The 23,652-nt window shown below is 49.2% G+C and overlaps 1 protein-coding gene and 1 long non-coding RNA gene across 4 annotated transcripts in view; one reads left to right on the top strand and one right to left on the bottom strand.

Moving 5' to 3' along the window:
* The window catches only part of MTMR4 (myotubularin related protein 4), a 59,277-nt gene that overhangs the window by 18,627 nt on the left and 16,998 nt on the right, over nucleotides 1-23,652 (bottom strand). Inside the window, exons 1-7 of one of the 3 annotated variants that reach the window (XM_074889918.1) lie at nucleotides 21,352-21,495; nucleotides 19,489-19,562; nucleotides 8,866-8,955; nucleotides 6,335-6,451; nucleotides 5,560-5,642; nucleotides 5,170-5,336; nucleotides 3,659-3,755 (exon numbers count right to left, since the gene is read on the bottom strand). In XM_074889918.1, the coding sequence (XP_074746019.1) occupies nucleotides 3,659-3,755; nucleotides 5,170-5,336; nucleotides 5,560-5,642; nucleotides 6,335-6,451; nucleotides 8,866-8,955; nucleotides 19,489-19,491 (557 nt within the window). In that variant the 5' untranslated portion in view covers nucleotides 19,492-19,562; nucleotides 21,352-21,495. Of the gene's footprint in view, nucleotides 1-3,658; nucleotides 3,756-5,169; nucleotides 5,337-5,559; nucleotides 5,643-6,334; nucleotides 6,452-8,865; nucleotides 8,956-11,484; nucleotides 11,789-19,488; nucleotides 19,563-21,351; nucleotides 21,496-23,652 lie in introns of those variants that run through there. The other 2 variants (XM_074889917.1, XM_074889916.1) reach the window with 2 other exon arrangements.
* On the top strand, nucleotides 17,111-21,933 carry LOC141952477 (uncharacterized). Its single transcript, XR_012631634.1, has 3 exons — nucleotides 17,111-17,158; nucleotides 20,695-21,002; nucleotides 21,577-21,933. It is a non-coding gene; the product is annotated as an uncharacterized LOC141952477 (long non-coding RNA).

The raw sequence follows: 23,652 nt of genomic DNA on the forward strand, positions 1-23,652 counted from the left end.
AAATAAAAGGACATCCTTCAAAGAGGGGAAATGTTTCCAAAGGACATGAGAGAAGGCAAATGTGCACCTGAATTTAAAAAAAAAATGTAAAAAATGAGACACATCATGCCGCTTTTGAGAAATGACCTGTTGAAAGATTAAAACTCTGAAGACCTTTTTCAAACATCTTGGAGGTATCAGCCTGCTCCTGAAATTGAAGGTCTAACAGATCAGCAAGATCGCAGCAGAAAATCAAACCAATTTGCACTGCTGTTCAGCACAAGAGCCCACAAAGAAGCTGCCAGACCTAAGCCTGTTTTACAAGGGACAAGGCACAAGAAGGGCAAGTTTTAGAACAATCTGCTAGGAATGAGGAGTAACTGGTCACCAGGACTAGATAATGCTCAGCATTTCTACAGCACCCCAAATGCACAGCAGGTGAATGATTAACTGAGATGTGTAAGCTATTGCTTACATTGGCTTGGGTGCCAGAGGAATGAAAGGTAGCAAACACCATATCAATTTTGTAAAAAGGTCTCAGGGGCAAACATGGGAAACCACTGGAGTCTGACTTCTCGCTGTCACAGTTGGTGGAAGGGTAAATACCGTGCACTTGGGAAGAGTCAACACGGCTTTTGTGGAGGGAGGTCGTGCATCACCTATGTGCAGTTTGCTGGCAACATCACTGAACGAGCAGGTAAGAGCTCACGTGGCTGACAGTCGATCTGGATTTTCAGAAGGGTTGTTTTTTTTAAAATTTTTTCTTGGTCTGTGTGTTTTTTAACAGGTGGCTCCCCAAAGACTTGAAGGAAGCTTCTCTTACAAAACAGTAACTCTTGAAAAGATAAGCAATAGTACAGAACTTCAACGGCCATTTTTCACAACGAAAGGGAACCATGCTTGTCCCCGTGTTGTGCAACAGGCTCCCACGTCACGTGGGAGACCAACAGCGAAGCAACGTGGGTCATGGAGGAGCGGCCTGGAACGCCCTGGGACCACACTGACCCAGAACACAGGATGAGACTTCCTGAAACCGTGAGGTTTGATCCCAGAAAAAGGTGGCTGTAACACCACAGACGCATAAATCGGCACAAGACACATATGGACAAGGAATGACAAAGCATCTTCTTACCACAAAGGTAGCAGCCAGTCCAGCCAGAGAGATCTTCCTTCACACAACGCAAACACACACGCTTCATGGCTAACAGTCCTTGCAGACTTATTGTCTACACATTCATACGGCAGATACAAGCAAAACACTAATTATCATTTTTCCAATAAAAGCAAAGGGTAGTATTAAAATAATAGTATCAAAAGACAAAATATGACTTAAGAGAAGTCACAGAAACAAATAGGAAACATCAGCTGTCTAAAGCAGTAACACAGAACTCCAGACAGCTTTTTCCTCATGAACTCAAAAATAAGTAAAATCACAACTGTACAAAGATCAAAGCTGAAAACGAGCATCAACACTGAAGAAAAGGTGAATGTTTTTTCCTTTCTGAAGGAACTACGTGTGTACCAAAGCCACCAGCATTAAGGCCGATATGAAACAACTCTCAGACAGCACCAGATGGGCAGTGCCAGGATGTGTCCATTTCTCTGGGTGTACAGATCACTGAAGATGTGAGCACCGCAGAGATACCATGTAATAATTTTATCATCACTGTATGCTGAAATAGTATACTTTTATCAAGACTGAAGGAGTGGTTATTATATGCTTGTATTGCTCTAATTTTATGATGGCTGTCGCCAGGAAGAAGATAATAGCTTCCAGATAAGGACATCTCCGAACAGACTTGAAAGACAATGAACAAAGCCATTACCTTGGAGTATCCTGTCTCTAGCAACACTATTTTGCCAATGCTGGGAAATAAAAGATAAAAAGGACTATAAACAGTTAAAAAGTAACCCGATTCCTGTGAATAGAGGCAGGTGGTGATGATCAAAAGGCCAGGCAGGATTTAAAGACACACTCCCCGAAGCAGCAAGAGAGAACTGGTTTCTGAGTTGCACAAACAAATTACACCACCTTTGAGATCTCGGGATGTCTGCAGGAAGCTGCGACCTGCCAGGATCTCCAGGTAGGAACTCAGCAGATGGAGAAAATCAAAACCAGGCCTGCATGCAGCTTGCTGAGGTTTGTTTCAAGTCCCTTCTTCCCTGGTTTGGTTGGAAATAAAACATCTGTCTTTAGAGAAGTTGGTTAATTGCTGTGTATTACTGGCCAGGAAGAGAACCACAGATGGTCAATTTAAGTTGAACCTTCTGAAATAGTCAGAGGGAACAACATCCCAAAATCTAGCAGCAGAGAAAGCCTGATGGCTGTCAAAGACACACACAGATTCTACCTAGGGCAAAGACCTACAGGTTGTACACACGAAAACTGAGCAGTTCAGGAAAACAATTTTTGACAACCTTGGAGAAACCGCATAAATGCCATCAGTCATGTTAATAGTCCAAAAGCATCGATGCAGTCAGTATGGCCAAGTAGAAACTGTAAATCAACCCCTAAATCTAGTGCTTGCTGCTTGGATACTTGAGGAAGAGAGAACCGGCAGCAACTGCAAAACTCCAGGGGGATTTCCCCAGGCCAGCACGCCCAAGGCTTCTCATGGTCCCCACAAGAAATCAGCGACCTGGAACTGCCTGATATATAAATGATGGGGATGCCTTTACTGGCTGAGACAAAGAAGAGACCGAAGGATACCAGTTGTTTCAAGAGAAGGATTATAAAGAATGCAGAAATGAATATGTCTGTCAAAGCTTAATAAAAACCTGTTGGCTTAATGCCACCTGCTGCAAAGAATGCAGCAGCGCTTCTCCAGGAGCTCCTGTGCTTTTCTCCAGGAATAGAAGACAGGCTGGAATCACCGGCGTGCTGGTGGGGGAGAGACCTTCGAAAGATCTCCACCCTCCTGCTCACAGGGGACCACCTCCAACACCAGATCATCTGAGACTTGAAACGACGCAATGGTGAACTCCCCCCTCTCTGGGTATCTCCCCCAGCACAGCACCACACTCCTGGGGAATGATTTTTTTTTTTTTTTCCCCTCCCATGTACAATCTGAACCTCTCAAGCTGCACCTGTGGCCATTGCCTCTTGTTCAGACATCTGCCACTGTCAGAAGAGTTTCACTCCCTCACCTTTGTAAATGCCCTTTCAGCAGCTGTAGGCTGCAAGTAAATCACCCTTTAGCCTCTTCTGCACCAGACTGAACAAGCCTCGCTCATTCCCCAGACTTCTGAGCATCCTGACAGCCCTCCACTGGCTCACCCCCCATTTCTCAACAGAGCTGAATACCTGCCTGACGTTATGAAAACTTTGTGGTTTTTATTTCAAACAGCACAAGCATTTTAGACAGAATGACTGACCAGAAAGGCAACCCTGTGATGGACGGTTCCTCCAAGACTCCCGAATGTCTTTGCATTATAAACTACCTGAGTCAGCATTTACAATGGCTGCTAGCTCTGATGTTTGGGCTATATTCCTTCTTCAATTCCACAATGCGAAAGGCAGAAAGAAAGTGGATCTGGCTCATATACTGATCTGCCTGAGGGTTTTCAAGGCCAGGAAGGAGGATTAGATGGAGTCTGACTCACCCACTGCTCTGCACAGGGATTGCGAAGGGGAGAAGGAAAGAGGAGAGTGGAGAGAGCCTGGTGGGGAAACACTCACTTGTAATTGTTGTTGATGTCAGAGACGCGCCAGACGTTCTGCAAGTCAAAGCCCATCCTCACCAGCTCCATCTCAAATCGGTATCTCACATGGTCACCTGGAAGAACAAAGCACAGGGCATTTACTGACAGCTAAGCAGAACTAGTGACATCTAACCGTCCTAGCAGCAGCTCCACAGCAGCTATCCAGGCTGGAGAGAAACTACAGGACAGCTGGATGGCAGGGATCTTGCTGCAGAAGCCAAAAAGAGCTGTCCCTCACCAGGGTTCCTCTGTTTATTTTGTCAAGTCAGATCACCTCTCAGTCTCAGGGCACAGAGCGGCATGGAAACAGCCTCCTCACATCAATGTGAGAGGGGTGGGGGGGATAATTTAATCCCCTTTCGCCCTTCTGACAGAGATGGCTTCCAAAGCAGACGTCAGAAACCCCATGGCAGAGGAGTACTGAGCACCCACCGCAGGCAGTTAGTTTCTTCCAGACTGCTCTCTCAGAGGCTGACTCAGGGTTTGCTCTTATGTTTTAGCCTCGCCTTACAAATCCTGGATGTCTTTGTTGCTCGAGTGTCAAATGTTGTTAATAAATAAATATTGCAAAGCTCTTCACCTCATTCTGTTGCTGCAGCAACAATTTCCACAGGGAAGTTTATTTACACTAGAGGATAATACTTTATCTAAAGGAAAGATAGAAAATATCTCCCAATTGCTGGTGTTTAGGACACAGTAAGAACACTTAGCTTCTTTTTTCTCTACCAGCTTCTTTTTGATATCTCTTTCAGCTATACTATTCAACCCCATCCCTCCATCCCAACCTGTGTTTGGACACTTCATTCAGGCTTCTGCTTCTCTAGAATCAGCACCTTTTTAAGTCTAAAGCCAGGTTTGTCACTCATTTTAATCCCCTTTTATTCATGATGAAGCTGTTTAAAAGACAAAGCACCAGCAAGTGAACTTTGTGTTCCCAGAGAAGGGAAACTCCCAATCCACAGGAGGGCACCATCACAGCTCTGTTTTCTCCTTATGGATTCAAAGATTTTATTTGCACCTGTGTAAGGATGAGCCAGACATTTCCGCAGACCTGGCCACAGGAATGTCATGGAATTTCTAGGTGTTGCAGAGGAGATGCAGATGGACTCATTAATTATGTCGGCTCAAAGCCTAGATTATGTTTACTATCCAGGAACAAGACTGCTTGAGCTCTCTGTCATCATGATGAGAGTACTGAAGTATGGGATGTTTTCTTCATTCACAAGGAGAAAGGGAAAAGCTGCTTACGTGTTGCTGGCTCAGAATGCTCTTTTATTGTGCTTATTACTATTATTCCTTTTACTGTGTTATCCAGCCACATCTAGCCATCAGCTGGATCTCTAGGCCAGGTACAGGATGCCCCTCAGCAAGATCAACTTGGGCAGAGCTTAAGACCTAGCTGGACATCAAATTATGACCAACAGTTTAAATTGCATTGCAGTGCATGAACAGACAGAAGAGCAGGAAGGGGACACGCCAGGAGCTTACCTGGACGGCAGAGATGTGCATGTTGATCCTCCTCATCAACACAGACTCCTAAGCACCATGCATGGTAGGCAAATGCAAAGAGGTCCTCAGGCTTAGCAGGGCGGGCAATGGCTCGAGTTAGCCTCTTTAGCCACTCCTGGCACTGCTTAAAGGTGGAAAAATGGCACCTGCAAACCCAAATGTAAGTCACCCTCAGTGGGTACACTCATCCAGCCAAGACGCACAGATAGGGAGCTCTGCTCCACTTAACCAGGAAAAGGAACAAAGTACGAGGTCGTAGCAACCCTGGCCATGAACAGCTCAATTCCAACGACAACACAGAGGGAGACACCAGAGCTGATCATGTCAACTGGCCTGCAGTGGCACCTACAATATAGCAATAACAGATACCTGATCACTTTGGAGTCCTTGCAGACGATGTGAAGCTGGAACATATCCCGACACTCCACACTTTCCATCATCCTCAAAGGCACCTGTGAGGGACAGATGTAGGCCATGACAAGACATACCACATCACATCAGAGACACAGCAGCCTTGCCCACAGGCCCATCATGAACAGCCACGGCTCTACCAACAATCATGAGCTTCTAGTTCCAACTATAAACCCACTCCAAGGTTTATGAAGCTTCATGACTCAGTGTAGAGCCTCCTTCAGCAACTACTATTCTGATTTCTATTCTATTCCTGGGTTGTCTCCCACCTGGGGCCAGTTATTGACTAAATCACATCCAGACAAGTACAGGTAACTGAGCCAAACAGAAGCTGCAATAAAAGATGGCAAGTCAAGACAGTGAGAACAAGCCTCAGGCTCCCACTGTCTGACTCTCAGTTGCGGGTCTCCAGGTAGGAGAAGTCTCATTAAAACTGGCCTGCAAGAGACCTTAACAGTCTTAAAACCACAAAGTTTAATGCTTGAATTTAAAGAGAACAGCAAAGAATATTATTATTATAATTAATTATTATCCAAAGGAAAACCCCATCCACACAAAATGCAACAGCAAAACAGCAACTGCATGGCCAGCAGTAACTAGAGACAGCACCAGGCATGGCATCCTTCAAGAGGCACAGCTCCCACGCCACAGACCACAGAAATGGCTTATGTCCCCCCAAAATACTGTGAGAGATTATGGTTCGGGCAGCAGGAACAGGCAGATCCAGACTTACATTGATCACAGAATCCTTGAATTTGATATGAAGTCGGTAGTTGGAGATGGCAATCACAGCATCATTTGCATGGCCAAGATACTCCACTCCCTCGCCCTGCAACACAGTGAATGGGACCTGGAAGGGAGACATCACTAATTCAAGACACATGCAGAGTACTTTGTGCACCATAAATGCCAAGAGCCACTCTTCTGACCGCCTCTGCAGCACATCTCCTGCGGGAAGTCATTCACTGCAACGTGCTCTTCGTGCACCGAGAGCAGACAAGAGCACAAACCAGCACTGGTACCCACTGCCCAGCCCCACGAGATGGATCTTCTTCCGAGGATGCCTCAGGAACCACTGAGCAGCTCCTGATGGGTAATTACTTGTGGAAGAGAGGTGTGACCACAAATGCTACAGACACCAACTGTGGGCATCTGGCAGCGAGGGTGTTGCATGGGGGCAGAGGGATTTAGGGTCCCTGCTTTTCAAAGAGGGTAAACGCAGCCCTGGTGCAAGTGGCATGATAAAGGACACAACCTCAGGCACAACTCGGACACGAGCTGTGCACTCCCCAGCTCCAGGCAGACCCTGATACGATCAGAGTCCTCTGCCCCAAGGCAGCGAGACCCACTGGTACCAATCCAGGGAAGTAAATGAATCAATGTTTTGCCCAATTTCTGCTAACAAGGCTCTGAGGGAATCCCCATGTACAGTTATTTGTCTGACTGAAAAAAATTCACAGTTACCTGCATTTGAATTTAAAAAAAAAAAAAAATCCAGATAATCAAGTATCTTTGTTTTTTTCCAATCAGCCCAGACATGCTGTAGCTATTTTTAGAACAGGGTATCCTGGCAGATGGCCAAGTTTGACTTTTTTTTTCTTGTATTTAAAAAAAAAAGGCAGAACAGCCTAAAATTCACCAGGCCCCTTTTTTCGTAGCTATGTAGTTTTCTCATTGTTCCCTGAGTGCCACCTACACCAGGTGATGTTGGTAACCAATCATGCAAAAAATGTCACAAAGATTTATCACTTCAGCCAGAGCCCTTCACTTGCCAGACAGGGCATCTGATGAAACAATTCATTACACTCTAATTAGTACAAGTCAGACCACCTTGTCTTTATTTCTAAGTTGTTTCTATGGCTTGGCTATACGCTGACTAAAAATTGAATTTCCTGGATTTCAGACTTCATGTGCAAGTCACAGTTGTACTGACAACTTCTCCATTCGTAAGTTACTTGTACAAAAATAACAACCTTAGACTGGCACCTGTCTGAATACTCTTTGAAAATGTTCATTATTTGACATTAAGAGAATATACTCTCTTTATTTCTGCAGTTTATTTATGCACGCTTGCCAGAGCTGGTTTTAGTTGGCATGTGTTTCTGCTGCTTACGTGGCTCTTTCACACAGCAACATAAGGGAGACAGATTAGAAACGGGATGGTAAAACTGCGAGAACTGACAGAGGGAAATCCTGGAATAAACTGACAGGTGCCTCAATACAGCTTGTTATCAAGCCGATGGCGTCCTTTTAGACTTCATTTTACATTAAGAGACTACCAATTTACTGAATGCAAATTACCCTTTGGGAGGGGTGAACTTTACGGTCCTCCACGCAGAAGTCTAAAGCAGATTCTGCTCTTCTCCGGCGAGTCTCAGCTCAGAGTCCTCTCAGCGGCTTCACCTCCCGCAGGCCACAGACCCACAGCCTTGACCCTGTGCAACTCCGCAGCCTTTTGATTTGCTCCTTCAAGTCAATCATCCTGTTGCCACATTTCAGTCCTTGATTTTATCAGCACCATTTACCAAGACGATGCCACAGAGCATACTCGAACACTGCAGCAGCAGTGAGAACATACAACACGAGCCTGGCTCCAGCCATAGGAGGAGGATGACGAGCACTGGGACAAGGTGGCAGCGGACTATGTTAAAGGAAGCAACAAACACCAGGAGGCTTTGCTCCCGCTGTTCAGAATACTGCCCCTGCTTGCACAGCAGCAACACTACCCGGGTCTCTTTCAAGGGCCTTTTGCAGCAGGAGGCTGGAGCTATATGAGGTTTCTCCTTCCCACAGCTCTGCAGCAGGAAAATGCCAGGAGCAATGTGTATTAGAGCCAGATTAGCCATTGCAACTGCACGTCATGGCTACCCAGAGCACAGCCTAGTCCTGATATTTGACCCGTCCCAGAGAGCATCTACCTGCTGCAGAGCCCTACACGGGCAGTGTCACAATTTCTCACTGTCAGCACAGGCAGAGGACAGGGAATACCCAGGTTGGCTCCGTATTGCATCATGCTCCAGCCACGTTTCCAAGCGGCAGATGCGATGCTGTACAAATCGCAGTGTCTGAGCAGGGCTGGGAAGGCAGGGCCAGGGTGTGTGGCGCTGCCGTCCGCGCACACAGAAGGACCTGCCGGTCCAAATGTCACCTACAGCACGGGCCAGCCCGCTGCCTCCAGAACACATCCTGGGCTGGAGAACTGCTCTCAGGTTTCACATTACCAGAGTCAAGCCCGAAGCTGTCTGGGTTTTCTTACTTCCTTACCTGCAACGACTCTTCCTCCTTTACAAGCTCTTTCGGGGGGAACAAGTCCTTGGCCTGGATATACTCCAAACTGGGAGGGCCTTCCTCACCCTGCATTGCAAACAAAACACACATTGAGACAGGCCCCAGACAGTACGTGTTATGAAAAGCCAAAAACCAAAGCTGCTGAATACTCTCGGCACCCTAATACCTTGGGGATCCCCTGGACCTGTGCACGGAAATGCCTGTTCTGCCTCCAGACCGTACTCTGCATTGCAGGACGCCTCTGGCTGTTGCACTGGACTGTGTTACAGCACACTGAAAGACTGAAGCAGGTCTCCAAGTCCCATCTCCTCCAACCGTATGGTATTTGGAAAGCCAAGCAGACACATCTTGACCACGCACAGGATCTCAGACTGATGTGACAGTAATTTGTCATGTCAAATGTTACCCTGTTACCTTCTCTATGGCACCACAGCAGAAAAAACATAACACAAAGGGTTTCCATCGACAGTCCAGCTTCAACCTACTCTTCCTCCTCTTCGGGTCATAAGGACTGCTTTTTGGGAGTTTTCATTTTCACTCTCAGCCCAAAGAAGTCTGGGAAGAGCTTGAAGCTTTTTGGGGAGAACATGTAAGTGCAAAACATAACCCAACAACTGTATCTAAGTGCACCCAATTCACAACATGCGTTACTGACTGGTGACAGCACCCAAGCATTCATCCTCAGGGCAGCTGAACATGTCTAACCTGCTCAGACGGACACCCTGGGAAGCCCACGGAGGCCTCAGAGAAGTGGTCTGAGAGGACACATGGAGCCTGGACACACCATCCTTGGAAAAGGGGAGCGGGTGTCCCAGTTTGTGACCTGTGAAACTTCAGTCACTCATGAAATCTCGGTCCCAATTTCCACCAACCCTCACCCCACACTGTCAAACCACTGGCTTGCTGTACAAACAAGCAGCATCCAGACACTCAGCTGAGGATGCTCACTGCTGGGAGCCCAGGATGGTGTTAGTTCCATGTGCATTTGGTGTGGGAACGCTTTCTTCACAATGCCTCTTGCTCTCTAACTATAGCTCCTCTAGGCTCCAGCACTTATTAGGAAATACTCTGCTCTATAAGCATCAAATAATATTTTAAAATCCTGTAAGCTCTAGCACTTATTAGGAAATACTCTGCTCTATAAGCATCAAATAATATTTTAAAATCCTGTAAGCTCTAGCACTTATTAGGAAATACTCTGCTCTATAAGCATCAAATAATATTTTAAAATTAAATATCTTTCTGGGTAAGTCACCCAAGCCAGAACCCTGAATTTCAACCTGAAGAAATGAGAACCCAACCCTTTTGGCTTGGTTATATTTAAAATGATGCTGAATCTCCTTATGTTGCTGACAGCTGCTCGAGCCTCGGCACCCACAGGTACAGCCTGGCCTGAAGCGCTCCCTGGCCCTTGGGCAGGGGCAGCCAGACCCCACACAGCCCACCTCCTCGGGGCCACACGCTGCTCATAGCTAGCCTAAAATTCAGCATCAACTCCAGCCAGAGGCAAAGGCAACTGCCCCTCCGCAGCCATTCACCAGGTCCCTGCGTGAGGCTGCGAGGGACACGGGGCACAGTGCCTGCTCCAGCAGCTGCTGGTTACTGGAGACCAAGGGGGCTCCGGGGGCTCTCCTGCCAGCAGCTTGCTCTGATGCCAAGGCACTAGCCCAGGAGAGCACAAAGGAAAGGTGTGGGCCTGTGTGCTGCTGTGGCAGCCGGGGAGCAGAGATCCTCTCCCATCACCACTTTGCAGCTCGCAAAGAAATCCCAGTGAGCAGCAGGAACTGGAACAGGGCAGCCTGAGCTCTCCACTGGCCTGGGTGTCCTTGAGTCCCTCCTCTCCTGCAGCATGGGACAGGCGGGAGGCTGAGCACCTCCTCCTGCCACAGCCCCATCCCGGGGCACCAGCAGGGCAGGAGGACCAGGACCCCGCTCTCTTCACAAGCCAGCCATCTCCTGAACCCCTCAGAGCCCATTTGGCCATGAGTCCGGGGGGGGGGGGGGGGTCGCTTTCTGCAGGAAGGGGCATCAGAGCTCCTCTAAGCAAGAAAACTCCTTTCCCTGAAGGTATAAAAGACGTAGAGCTCAGGACCCCTTCCCACTACAACACCCTCCTGGCAGCATCAGCACAGGAGGGGGTCTTGCACACCCCTGCCTTGCACACCGCAGCCATGGCGGGCGCACGGAGCTCCCCTGGGCTCGGCTGCTCTCACACAGTAATTTTCCAGCTCCAGGCAAGGACTGGCCGGAGCCTGCGTACCACGGCCCGTTCACCGGGGCCTTCCAGCCGACTCGACCTGCGGGGCCGGGCGCTGCTGTGCCCTTGGGCTCGGGCAGGGCAGGAGCCCGGCAGCGATAGGGGCCGCGGAATCCTCCGGCGGCACGTGGGAGGGAGGAGAAGGGGGATCCCCCATTGCAGGGGAGGGGTGACACGCCAGGTCGGGCAGATCCAGGGCAGGAGAATCCGCACGCAGCCCGGCCTCAAGGACAGGCCTGATCTGGGGCAGCCAGCCCAGCTCGGGAGCTGGAGAGGGAAGCTGGCTTACAGCTCTGCTTGCATGGGGTGGGGGGGTGGGGGGGGAGATCAGCACTTACAAAGCAGTTGAGCATGGAGCAGGAGACGCGGCCTGGCAGACTCATGTTCATTTCCCGAGGCGGCAGCAGGGCCGGGCACACGCAAGCAGCATCTCCTTCCTCCGGCCCTCTGCTGCTGCCGGCAGCGGCTCCCAAACCGTGGCGCCGGGACTGCGGCAGCCTCCCCGCTCCGCCGCCAAGGGCAGGAGCATCCCTGCCGCCGGTGGCCCGAGCAGGTGCCCGCCGTCGCCGCCGCTCGCTGCCGCTGACAATGGAGGGAGGGAGGGCGGAGGACGGCCAGACTCCACCTACCTCCGAAGGCCGCCGAGCACGGCTCTGCCATCTAAGTGTCTCCCTGACAGGCGAGACAGAAAATGGAGAGCCCGACGGAGGGATCACCCCTCCTCTCTCCCTCCAGTCCCCATGCGCAGCGCTGGCACCTTGCCGACGGGCCGGCGCATCCCCTTCCTCATCCCCATCCTCGCCGAGCGGCCAAGCGGAGCCGCTCGCCGGGCGATGGAGTCCGGGCCTGCGGCACAACCCCCGCCCGCACCTGCCCCGGGCCGCGCCGGCGGCGTGTGCGGGAGCGCCGGGGACAATAGCGGCGGGGAGGCTGGGCACCCCGGCCCCGAGCCCCGCACCCCGGCCGATGCTTGTGGATGCTCGGCCGGGAGCCTCCTACTGCAAACCTGTGCTGCAATCCTCCCCTCTGCCCGGCCAGGGAGGAGAGGACAAAAGGGGCTGCCCTGCTGCTGCTTCCTCACTGCTGAATACTCCCCCCAGCCTTTAAGCCCTCCTTGCGGGAACTCCCGTGCGTGCAGGGGGGAGCTGGATGTCTCTGGCTCCCACCAGCACCCACGTGCTGGAGCTTGGCCCGGGGGCCACCGCTCCCCTCGCTGACCGCTTGGACCGTTAACTCCTGCGGGAAGTTTCACCAGCTCTGGTTTAGCAGACAACAGGGAAATGCCTTGGGTGCAGGAAACGCTGTGGGTTGAACACCCAGTCCCCCAGGAGCTGACTTTTACTACCTGATGTCTGTCAAGTCCACAAGCAAACAGCAAGCTCCCCAGGTCACAGCCCATCCCAGACGCCACAGGACAGCAGCCTCCTGGGCAACACCAACTCCATTTCTATCACCAGCAGCTGCTCTGCCCTCCACCTCCCACCACTGAGCCAGAGTGAGAATCTCTCTCTTAAAATGCAAAATTAAAACCTGGCCCTTTGTTAATCCTCCAAGGCCCAGGCCCAGCTATTTCACTCGTATCATACCAGGTTTTTGCTCCTGGACCATTAAAACAGAGCACATCCTGTAGCTGTTAAGCTCCTCTTAGAGGTGGTTGCTCCACAGACACCACAGACAGCTCTACCTAGCAATACCAACAGCATTGCAAGAGGTTTTTCTCAAGTCACATAAAAGATTTGGGCATTTCTCTGCAAAATCCTTAAGGGTTAGATTATTCTGAGCTGCTTTGACCAAGGGACAGCTGTGCAACACCCAGACCTGCTGCCCGTTGTCATTGCAGGGCAACAAGGTCCAGCCAAAAAGCTGTTCAGTGAACTCCCTTGCTGAGAAAACACACAGACTAGTCCACAGGCCACGGTCACACGGGCTTCACGATTCAGGAGGAAAACCCTAGAAGAAAATGCAACCACACCTGAAGATAGGCCATGAAATCCCATTACCACCTTGGCTCCATCCCACTTCACCATTTACTTGGTGCATGGTGGGCAAATGTCAGGCGCTGCCCAGCCTCGAGGGCACCGGACTCCAGCTGGCACCCACAAACCAAAACGCATTTGCATTACATATAGAGTCAACACAATGAGAACAGAGGGCTATGGACGAGCTTATGGATTTGTCTGGGCCAAATTAAGAGTGGTGGGAGAGCTGCCCTGCTCCCCACAGGTTCTTCTCTGGGGTGAGTGCCAGAGGTCTGCTGAGAAACCAGAGCAGCAAAAGGTGGAAGGAACCTTTTATACTGCAAAGAAAGTGTAGCTACAAAAACCGTAAAACCAATTTTTTTCTGACGTGTATTGGGAGAAAAGCAACAAAGCATGTCTGTCGGTAACAGCTGAAGCACAGAATTCTCTTGGGTAGAGTCAAAGCATGCATTGCTATTTAACATATTAAGTGCATACAGCACATGACTAGTGTTTGTAACATACGAAAACATGGACAAGACAGGTAGGAGGTCAGCTCTGACCCAGAGAGAGATTTTTAAGACCAGCACTTGGTTCAGGGCCTGGCACAGGGACTGCTTCCAGCTCGAGTTGCAGAAAGACCTTTGTAACCCTAAGCTGCAGCTGCACAGAGTTAAAAGGTTGCTCATCAGATCATTACGTTGAATTTCCAACCTAAGGTGACCTGAATATTCACAAATAGATCTTCTCCTGCTTTCACCAAAATATTTTTGCACTTTTAGCATTAGAAAAAGCCTCACCCGTAGCTTAGGAGCTTCTGCCCAAGAGCGGAGCCTGGTGCAGAGCTGAAGCAGACCTTACCCTGAAGTTTGGCAGCGTCCCAGAGGCTCACAGTCTCAGAAGGAACCGGATTCAAACTCCACTGCTATCACCTCTTCCTCCAGCAGTTCACAAAATACCTGCACCCATTTCCATCCAGACAAGGACAGGAGCGGTGGCAGTGAGACCCTCGGTGCCGGGCAGCCCGGGTGGCCTGGCGCAGGAACGCAGAGCGCTCCAGCCTCCTTTAGCTGTCTTAGCTAGAGGGATTTCCTAAATGCCACCTCAGATGCCTCCCTGGCTGAACAGCTGGTATTTGCTCTGTTATCACTAACCACCACCAGACTGAACAAGGAAGACAAGGTTATTTTCATGTAACTGGGCTCCTCCAAGTGTCATGCATATGTGAATTCACGCAGACAGAGAGAGAAACCTCCCTCATTTTCTCTCAGCCACAACAATCCTAAAGGTTTCATGTACTCGGAGGAAGACAGGAACTGAATATATCATGGGCAGCATGTTCTTAAGCCCAGTTGGCAATAATTAACCTTTTTTCTTCCCACTAGCACTGCACCCTGTTCATGCTGCAAGTGGCTCTCTCCTGTGCTGCTCCTCCCACCCCTCCATACGTCTCCGTGTGCACGCTGCAGGTAAACAGCTTGCAAGGTCCCAAAAGGGATTTGGAGGCTCTGAGATAACACAGTGCTTGGCAAAAATAGGACTGGCACTCAAGGGGCCATTCTGCAGCCTCCGAGGGAGTCAATACTCCCTGTGGAGACACGCCTGTGCGCACCAGGAGCCCAGCCTGCAGCACGGGGGTTCACGGGGGTGAGCTGCCATCTGGTCCCACATGCCCACGGAATCCGTACTGGGAGCGGGGGGACAGTCACCAAGATGCTGAAATCTCCCTCAAGGCCCGGAGCCAGCCAACACCCTGAACTGCACGTTTTTGTCAGCAGCTAACCCAGCTTTCTGCAAGACAGGGAAAGGGTGGTTCAAAGAGCAGCTACCACCCACTCTGTGGGGTCACCTCTGACTCCTCTTCATGAGTTTGCAGCTCGATCTCTCCTCTTCAAAAGTGACAATCCACCCAAGCACAGATCTGCAAGTGCCTCCAGGAGCTTGAATGACACAAAGAGGTACTGGAGGAGCCCAAACCCCTTGTGAAATACAGGTGCTGGCAGAGTCTATCACTTGCAGAAAGGTGGAAGCAAGCAGCCAAAGAGTGAGGAGAAAAAGAAAACTGGTCCTGTCTGCTGCAAGGAGGTGCCACCATCAGCACGCTGAACTCAAGACTTCTGAGTACAGGTATACCCTTCCCAAGCCTCACATACCTTTATCCTCCATTTCTTTTTGGCACCACAAATAAATTTACTGTAAATACTCTTTCATTAGGCAGAGGGCACCACTTCCATCCCTTCTACGTATTAAGGGTGGGCCTTTCATCACCACAGCACGGTGTATCACCCTGCAGATGGCGAGGAGGGAAAGAAAGGGGCTACAGCCATGGATGGCAGAGATCTGAATCCACAGCCTTGTCCCTGGTACCACATCCATTTCACAGCCTGCCCTAATCTGCCTCCAGCTGGACAAAAATGATAAAAAAATTGGCAGGAGGTGGTGATTGTCCTGGGAAGGTACTCCCAGGGCATCAGAAGCAAACTGCCAGGAGCTAGGGCAGCTCTGTCTGACAGCCTGCAGCTCCAGCAGTCACCGAGCCTTTGCCAGCTGCTGCGGGCTGAGATGCTCCCGGCAGCAGAGGTGTTATCAGGGTATTCTAGTTTATGTCTGTCCAGGTCGGAATATTTTCGATGAAGATCAAGGTAGGAACTGGTTATCTAGATCTTTTTACAGGTAAGGAGGGGAAGGGAGAGACATGTATCATTTATTTCATTCTAAAAGTTAGAATCTAAAATCTATCCTCCTTCTGCTTAGAAGATACCTACATCAGGTGAGCTGAACTGCACTCAGACACCTATTTCCACTTCTCTCACTGCCTAGGCAGGGGATCTACATAAGCTGATGCAGAGAGCTGACTAGCTGTGGCCAAAGGGACTTCTTGTTCTGCCTCCTCTACTTTTGTTGTATGAAGAGCATCTTTGCTTCAGGTCCCTCTACAAAAATAGTTCATTTCCTCAAAGCCAAAGAAGATCCTTGGGTGAACTGAAAGGTTGCTGAGCCACTGAGGTGGCCTCCCAGAAATAAACCCCTTAACTTGTGTGAAGAGAAATTACTATTTTATAGTCTGTAAATCAGGACTGGGCTGGTGAGTGCATCTTTTCATCTTTACAGGATGACAGAAGAGGTTATAGATCTGTAATACTGCAGTTAATATTTGTTCAGAAAGCTGCCCAGAGGTGAGCACCTAACAGAAATATGAAGCAGGAAGCCTTTGAGAAGGACAAAGGAACAGAAGTCAAGGGCTATCAACTCCGCATGCGAGCAAGAGGGGATGAGGGATGGTTACCCTGCAAAACCCCACCTAGACTAACAGTCATGGTCCCCTCCAAAGGGTACGAACCATTGTGGAAATCCAGATGTCTGTCTTCAGTCTCAATATCCCCAGCAGTAAGAAGAGGGAATGCTGCCGTGGAGTTGTGCAGCGTGTGGTAAGAGCTGAGCCCTGAGCTGCCGGCAGAGCAGCACAGCAGCTTGCATTAACTTACCCGCCAGGTTAGTTTTAAGTAACGTATTAAGGTACTTGGTGCTCATTAGGACTTCCATTAGCCAGAGTTAAGGATTAAGCCACCACTAGTGCTGTCTGCAAGGTCATTTTCATCAGCAGCTAGTCTTTGGGGAAGAAAGCAGAAGAGTCTTACAAAGCAAACAAAGCTCTTAACCAATGCTAGATCAAGCATTCGTAGCAGCAGAAAGGGGAGAGCAGCTGATGATCCACATCTGGGGTGCTGCCGAGTAAGGTAGCAGCTTTTGGGCATGCCCTTTGATGCTGTGCCCTCTGACTGCAGTGATCACGAGTAATTAAGCATGCCTGCAAGGGAACAGAGTTTCCAGCCAACCCACCCAGCAGCTGGCTGAAGGAGACCAGCCCCAAGCGCCCACGGGTTAGCAGACAACCCTGCAAGCATCCATTAACCAGCAACCAACCTCCTACCTCCCTGCAGACCCGCGTTTAACCCAGAACTCACAACCCTCCAGACAGGTCACAAAGGGACTCAAAGGAGGTTGTCAAGAGTCTACATCAGCTCTCTACCTCCAACTGCTGACAGAAGCTCAGGTAGGTGGAGGCAAGTGCTTATTTCTACAGCTTGCAATTTTAAGTTGCTTTCTCTCCCTTGCCATGGGAGACAAAAAGCCTATACTCTTCCCAAAACAGTGGGTGAGGGGGCGTGGGTTTTTGTTGGTTGGGGGTTTTTTGTTTGTTTGGGATTTTTGTTTGTTTTTCTTCACAAAAGGAAAAAAAATAATTTTTAAAAAAATCAAAGGAACATTTTAATAAAGTATGAAAACCCCATAAATTATTTTCAGAAGGTCCTCTGAAACTGAAAATTCATCTTCAGGTATTCATAAGGAGCAGAAGACTCTCTTGTCTAAGAAGAAACCAAACCATCCGTGGTTACAACTAAGGGCAGGCCAGGGCCAGGTCAGGATAAGTATCTGTCGAGACACAGGAAAGGAGCACAGAGAAAAGCAAAAGCTTCCATGTTTTAGTAAGTCCAAAGTTCCAGTCTACACACCCCAGAAAGAATACAGGTCCAGAGAGGCGTGACAAGGATTGAAGATGGCTTCTCTACAGAGAAGAACTTAAAAGACTAGAGCTCTTCAGATGTCTAAGGGGAATGTGACAGATCTACAAAATCCCAAAGGGCACAGAGATGCTCGCAGGCAGCACCACATTTCACTGTTACTCCCAATACAAGAACCGAGGACCATCAACTGAAACATGGTGCAGGTTCAAAAACAAAGCAAGAAGGGCTAACCCGCACAACTCAGTTCTTTCCTGCAATGTGTCGTGACTGCATATCTTTACTTGGTTTTGAAAAGCAACTAGATGAATTCATGGAAGACAAATCTACCAAGGGTTCATAAAACATCAATAAATTTTTTCTGGATTACCCAGTCCCTAAGCTGCAGATCCTAAGAGGTGAGGGCACACACCAGAGAGCTGCTCCCCCCAGGCTCCCCCTGCAGCATTCACCAGTGACCCCCCAGCACTGGGGTATCTTTCTAGCCAGGCCTTTGATGGACCCAGCCTGACCTTTTCCACACTACCTGGAGGGAACTTTTATGGATTTTCCTTATGTTTATTCACTTTTTTTCCCATTCATATCTGGATACATCTGCATCACTCTCACCTCAATCCCATACAGAGAAGTTGTTGGGTTTTTACACTTCCAATGTGACACCAGGATAACTCCAACTTGAAGTGTAAGATGCTTTACCAGCTTACAAGGGCATAGTTTCATCTCTCCACCCCAGCGCAAGCTCCTCAAACTGAAGCATAGCAAGAAGCAATTCCAAGAGAAAGCACAGGAGATCTTGAGGCAAAACCAGGGAGCACGAGGATAGGGACTACATCAAAAATGTTGCATGCATCACTACTAGAGCTGACACTTCAATTAATGCAGAGAGCACATTTCCTTTTCTATTCCAGTTGTTAACAGATCACATGGGGGACAATCCCATAGGAGACGTCATTATTTCCTCGAGCAGTCTGCCAGATTTCCCCCCCCCCGCCCCACGTTTAACCCAAATTTTCATGTCCTCAATTTGAATTTCCAGCCCTTTGACTGTTTCTGCCATTCTCCTCTGCACTCCTCCCAACATAATGATACGCTTCTGGCAGCAGCCAGCACGAAGCTGATAATACCCTGTTACTGCAGCAACGCTCAGGCTCCCGGCCCACCCACAGCCCAATATGCAGATCACCATGTCGCCTTCAAACCCCTATTCAAAACTACCCCCCTAACGACACTTTCAGCATATCTTTAAACATTCCTGGTCTCCAGCTTTCTTCCTCTCATCAGATCGCATGTATTTTGGGTTATTTGTTGCTGGAGGCATTAACAGCACTTTATCCAATTTTATCAGCGATTTTATCAGCTGTTTTGGCTGTGTTTCAGTCTTTCCAGATTCTTTTATACCATATTTTTCTGTGACTAATTAATGTGAAATTTCTGCTACTTTGGTGGCACCAGAGCATGTTATTAACATGGTGTTAAATCTTCATTGTGAGGCGACAGAGGAACATAATGAGAAACCCCAGCATTAAGTTTTAAAGAAAAAAATAAACCAATAAGGCACAAATCTGGATGACTATGTCAGTAGTCCAAGGAGGGCAAAGGGGATTCCAGTCTTATTTACCTTTTTTCCAGTGTATTCCAATAACAAATTTACAGGTAAACTTATCCTACCAACAGCATCTTGGCTACAGTAATAAAAGCTCTCTATATCATATTATTATATATAATACACACTGCTATAGCATTGCTCTTTCCCATTCTTGTATTTATTCTCATACATTTAGCAGCAGTACAAGATCTGGACACAGAAAGAAAGAATGACACCATCCACAGAGGACAGAGGCAGACTAGAATCTATACTCACCATCCTCAGACACCGTTCAAAATCTCCTGGTTCAATCACAGCTCAGTCTCTTCTTGTTCTTCCACTAGTCTCACCTGCAGCAAAGAGGAGACAAGACAGAGCAGAAGTTTAGATCAACAGTAATCATACTGCAGTATGAACACAGAGGGAAGAAGAAAAAAAAAAAAAATCAAAGCGTGCAAGAGGCCAGCACCCTGTACCTATCACTGCTAACTTCTATTTAGTGCCCTTTTCAGGAGCTGCTGGAAATCAGATTCAGCATCACAGGGGAGACACCAAATCCTTTCAGTCAGCCACCACACACAGCACACAGGACTTGTTACCCGTCAGCACACACCAGCCAGGACCCCTGAGGTACAAAAAAAACACATCTCAGGGGAGCACAGGAGGGAGCTGAAGGAAGAAAGACTTGGTCATTATGGTTCGAGGACCTGGGGAGGATCCTTCTTCATATGAAACTCGAGTGCTTGGCAAAGATCGCTGTGGTCTTGGGAGGAAATCACCCCTACAACCAAATCTTGTCCTGCCTAGGAGGTAGGGCAGGAACAAGAGCTCAGAGTGCCACGCAAAAGCCAGCTGCCCCTTCTGCCAGCTTTCCCCCCCACTAGCAGGAGGATGCTCACAGGAGGCGTTTCGTAGGAAGGGAAAATCCAAGCAAGACTTGAGCAAGGTTCTGCTCTGAGAAGATCCTTTCCAATAGCACTGGATGATCCCACAGGCAATCCTGGGGTTTTCATGGAGGAAGAGACTCTTCCTCGAGGTTTTCAGATCTCTCTGACATGGGATCATTTGATCCCCAACATATCTCTCAACAGTTGAGATTCCGCCCTCTGTTCCGCTCTTCCAGCCCCACAAAGCGGACTGAATGACACACAGTTAAACATTGCCATCAAAAATGGGCTGACAGCCTGTAGCTGTGCTGCACACTCCCGTTCCCGGTGCCACTCACCTGGCTGCACAGCCCCTTCACTGTGCACACAGGTACCACAGAAATCTGCACACGTGTGACCCAATGGTTTTTAAAAATAACAATGTTTTAAGTGGGGATGTTCACTATTTAAGTGTAGCCTGAAGATTGCTTAGAGCTCATCAACCAAACCTGATTTCTGTCAGTCACCAGCAGCCTGTAGCACGCCAAAGCTCCAGGAACACTCAAGGTCTTTGGTAAGTTTTGCCACCACTTATTTTAACCTTTTTCCTCCGTAGATGAAATACAAATGTCAACAAATGTGGAATAGGAGACTGACTCCTTCTTCTGCCACTGAGGAATCAGGTTAGCTACAGAAGAGTTTCCGAATACCTGCTCAAGGCCTTCCTTCCCCTTGGGGATTTCTTTCCCAGCCCTGAATTAAGTGAGGTTTGACACCCACACATCAGAAGGCCAAGCTGAACGCCAGCACTGAGGAGTCATTTCTGAAATGCAATCTTCATGGTGAGCAAGCTGCACGCAAGTCCCTCAGCACTGCTGCGCAATGCGGGGGGGAGCTCCCAGCCTGCTCCAGCAGTGCTGTCAGGTAGGACTAATTACCCTTGTACTTTCAGTTAATTTCTCATGTCCTGCCATGCACTCGACAAGAAAGGGCAGGAGAAAGGAATGGGAGTTCAGGAAGGATTCAAAACTTGCGCAATATATTACCTTACGTTTAAAAGCAGATCACCAAGTTTCAGGAAGATATGGAAAAAACACACAGTGGGAATCAACTTTTTTAGGAAAACTGAAAAATCCAAATACTGCAATATGTCCCTTCAAACCCAGACCTAGACTGTCTCTTTTCAACTATAAAAGCCTTTTTCCCACTATTTAGCAAGATGACCACACATATCAGACTTCACATAGAGAAAAAAAATCTAGTAGCAGCTTACCATGCCATCAGGAAGAGTTGCTGCCAATTGGTGACTTACAAATTAGGTGAAAAGCACAATTAACAAGGGAAGTAAAATGTTAAGTATGCTTTGTTCACTAGTCTGAAGATATCTGAATTATTGCTACACCGAATGACACACGAGTACTTTTCCTGCAGTACGCTTTGTACCAATTTATTAAATCATTGCTAATGGCTACTTCGGTGTCTCCCTTTCCTCCTTTAGAAGTCGGTAATCGCTAGAAACTGCAACTCTCTTTGGTTACGTCATGTTTGAGGATGTTCCTCCTCGCTCCCATCCCCCAAGCTACTCTTGAACGCCAGTTGCCCAAGAGGAAGGCAGTTCAGGCAGCCGCATTAGCTCAGCCCGCAGGAATGCCGCCGCTCCTCCACCCCCAAGGGCTTCCTCCTCCTGGCCAGAGCACGGATGAAGCTGAAGGGGCTCCTGAGGATTTATGGGGTGAAGGAAGCCAGGAGATACCACAAAAACCCAAGCGCTACTTGTACCACCAAGAAAAGCCTTGGACCTCCAGCGCTATCTGAATTACACCTGGCCCAGTCCACCCATCTGCAAGGCAACTTCATTCATGTACTTGTGCACCTCCCGTTTCAGGAGTGGCTGTGGTCCTCCTCCTTCCAAAGGCTGCCGTGTTCAACTGGCTGCCAGCTCTGCCGCTGTGGGTGGCGGTTTCCTGCCCTCAGGAGTGGGAACGGCAGCTGCCCAATGCACCCAGCACCACTGCCCGACACCTCTCTGGGCTGGCACCTACCACCTCTCCCATGAACGTCACGCGTGTGGTTTTGCAGCTGCTCAGGGAGCTGTTTCCCATGGAGGAGGTTGGACTCCCCCAAAATCCAGGTCAGAAGCTCCCCTAAAATCTTGGTCACAGGGGATGGGCTGGAGCTGGCCACCTGCTATATCCAGTCGAGGTGGAGGCTGACGCTGCCAAATTAAATGAAGAGGGGACCAGAGACAGAGAAAGACAAGACAAAACGGATTAAATTGGAAAGAAGATAAGAGAACGATGCCCTTTCACGCATGGATGGAAACCACGGCCCAGAGCCTCATGCTGTTGTGCTGCCGTGCAGTCCCAGGCAGAGCACAGGGACTGCGGCCCCACCGCCGTGGGTGGCAGAGCTGGGTGCCCGCTGCCCTCCCCGCTGCCTGGCCGGAGGCAGGCGCAGGACAACGCAAGCAGTGCCAGTCTGGCTGACGAGGCCGGCAGGGCGATGCTGCCTGACGCATCTGGGTTGGGGGAAACAGAGAAAATAACTCACTTCACTTGGGCATTTTTATAGCCTGTATCCTACCCTGGAACTATTAATCTCTGAGCCAAACCCTCAGATAACGAGGAAGTGTCAGAGTTGAGAACACTCATAAAAAAAAAAAATCTTACTCTGCTCTCCCCGTAGCCCTCTTGCCCATGTGACTCACGCGTGTTATTGTATACTTCGTTATGCAACCGCGTTATTTCCTCCAGGGATCTTTGCCTCTCCCAGCGCGAAACAGAGCAGCAGGGACTGAAGCAGCAGCCGCCTTGAAACCTCTGCCCTTGTTTGCTGCAGATGCTAAAAGAGACGCGGGGGCTGTGAGAAAGGACAGAAGGACCAAGCTCTGCCTGTCCTCCTCCAGGACGCTCAGCCACCACCCGAGCCAGACATTTCACAGACAACCAGTGACTATTCTCCATTTTCTGAACTGCAGCTCTGGACTCAAACACCCGGGTTGCCTCTCAGCTTCAAGCCAAGTCAAGGTGCGATAGAAACGACGTGCGCTGGAAAACCCAACTCTCCAAGCAAGCAATTAGGCTGTCAAAAATCAGAAGAAATGTTTACTCTCTCTGCGCCTCTCCACATCTCACGGAGGTGCCATGAAAGCATACTGCTGCTTCACCAATCTGTATTTACAGAAGCCTCACAGAAAAGCTTGTGAAAAGCTTAATAGCCCTGCCTTCAGCACAGCTCCATTAAGGACAGCAAGCCAGGCTTAGGAAACACTGAATAATAAGGAACAGCACAGCCGCTCCCCGCGATCACCTGCCGTAGGCACACTGCACGGAGCAGAGGTCCTTTGGGAGGGAGGAAGGATGCCTGTCGGGGCGCATGGGGGTACTTCAGACTCACACACGGAGCTTTAGAAAGATGGGAAACACAGCAAGCGCCGATTACAGCTTCCAGCCTCGTTAGCGCTGCTGCGACAGCGCTTGGTGCGCACCCCAGGCGAGGTGGGTGGCCCCTCTGGCAGCTCCACGCTTCCCGCTAAGAAACTCATTTTTAATTGCTTATAAAGCTTCGCCAATTG

The sequence above is a fragment of the Strix uralensis genome, chromosome 20 (genome assembly GCF_047716275.1).
Source record: "Strix uralensis isolate ZFMK-TIS-50842 chromosome 20, bStrUra1, whole genome shotgun sequence".
Lineage (NCBI taxonomy): Eukaryota > Metazoa > Chordata > Aves > Strigiformes > Strigidae > Strix > Strix uralensis.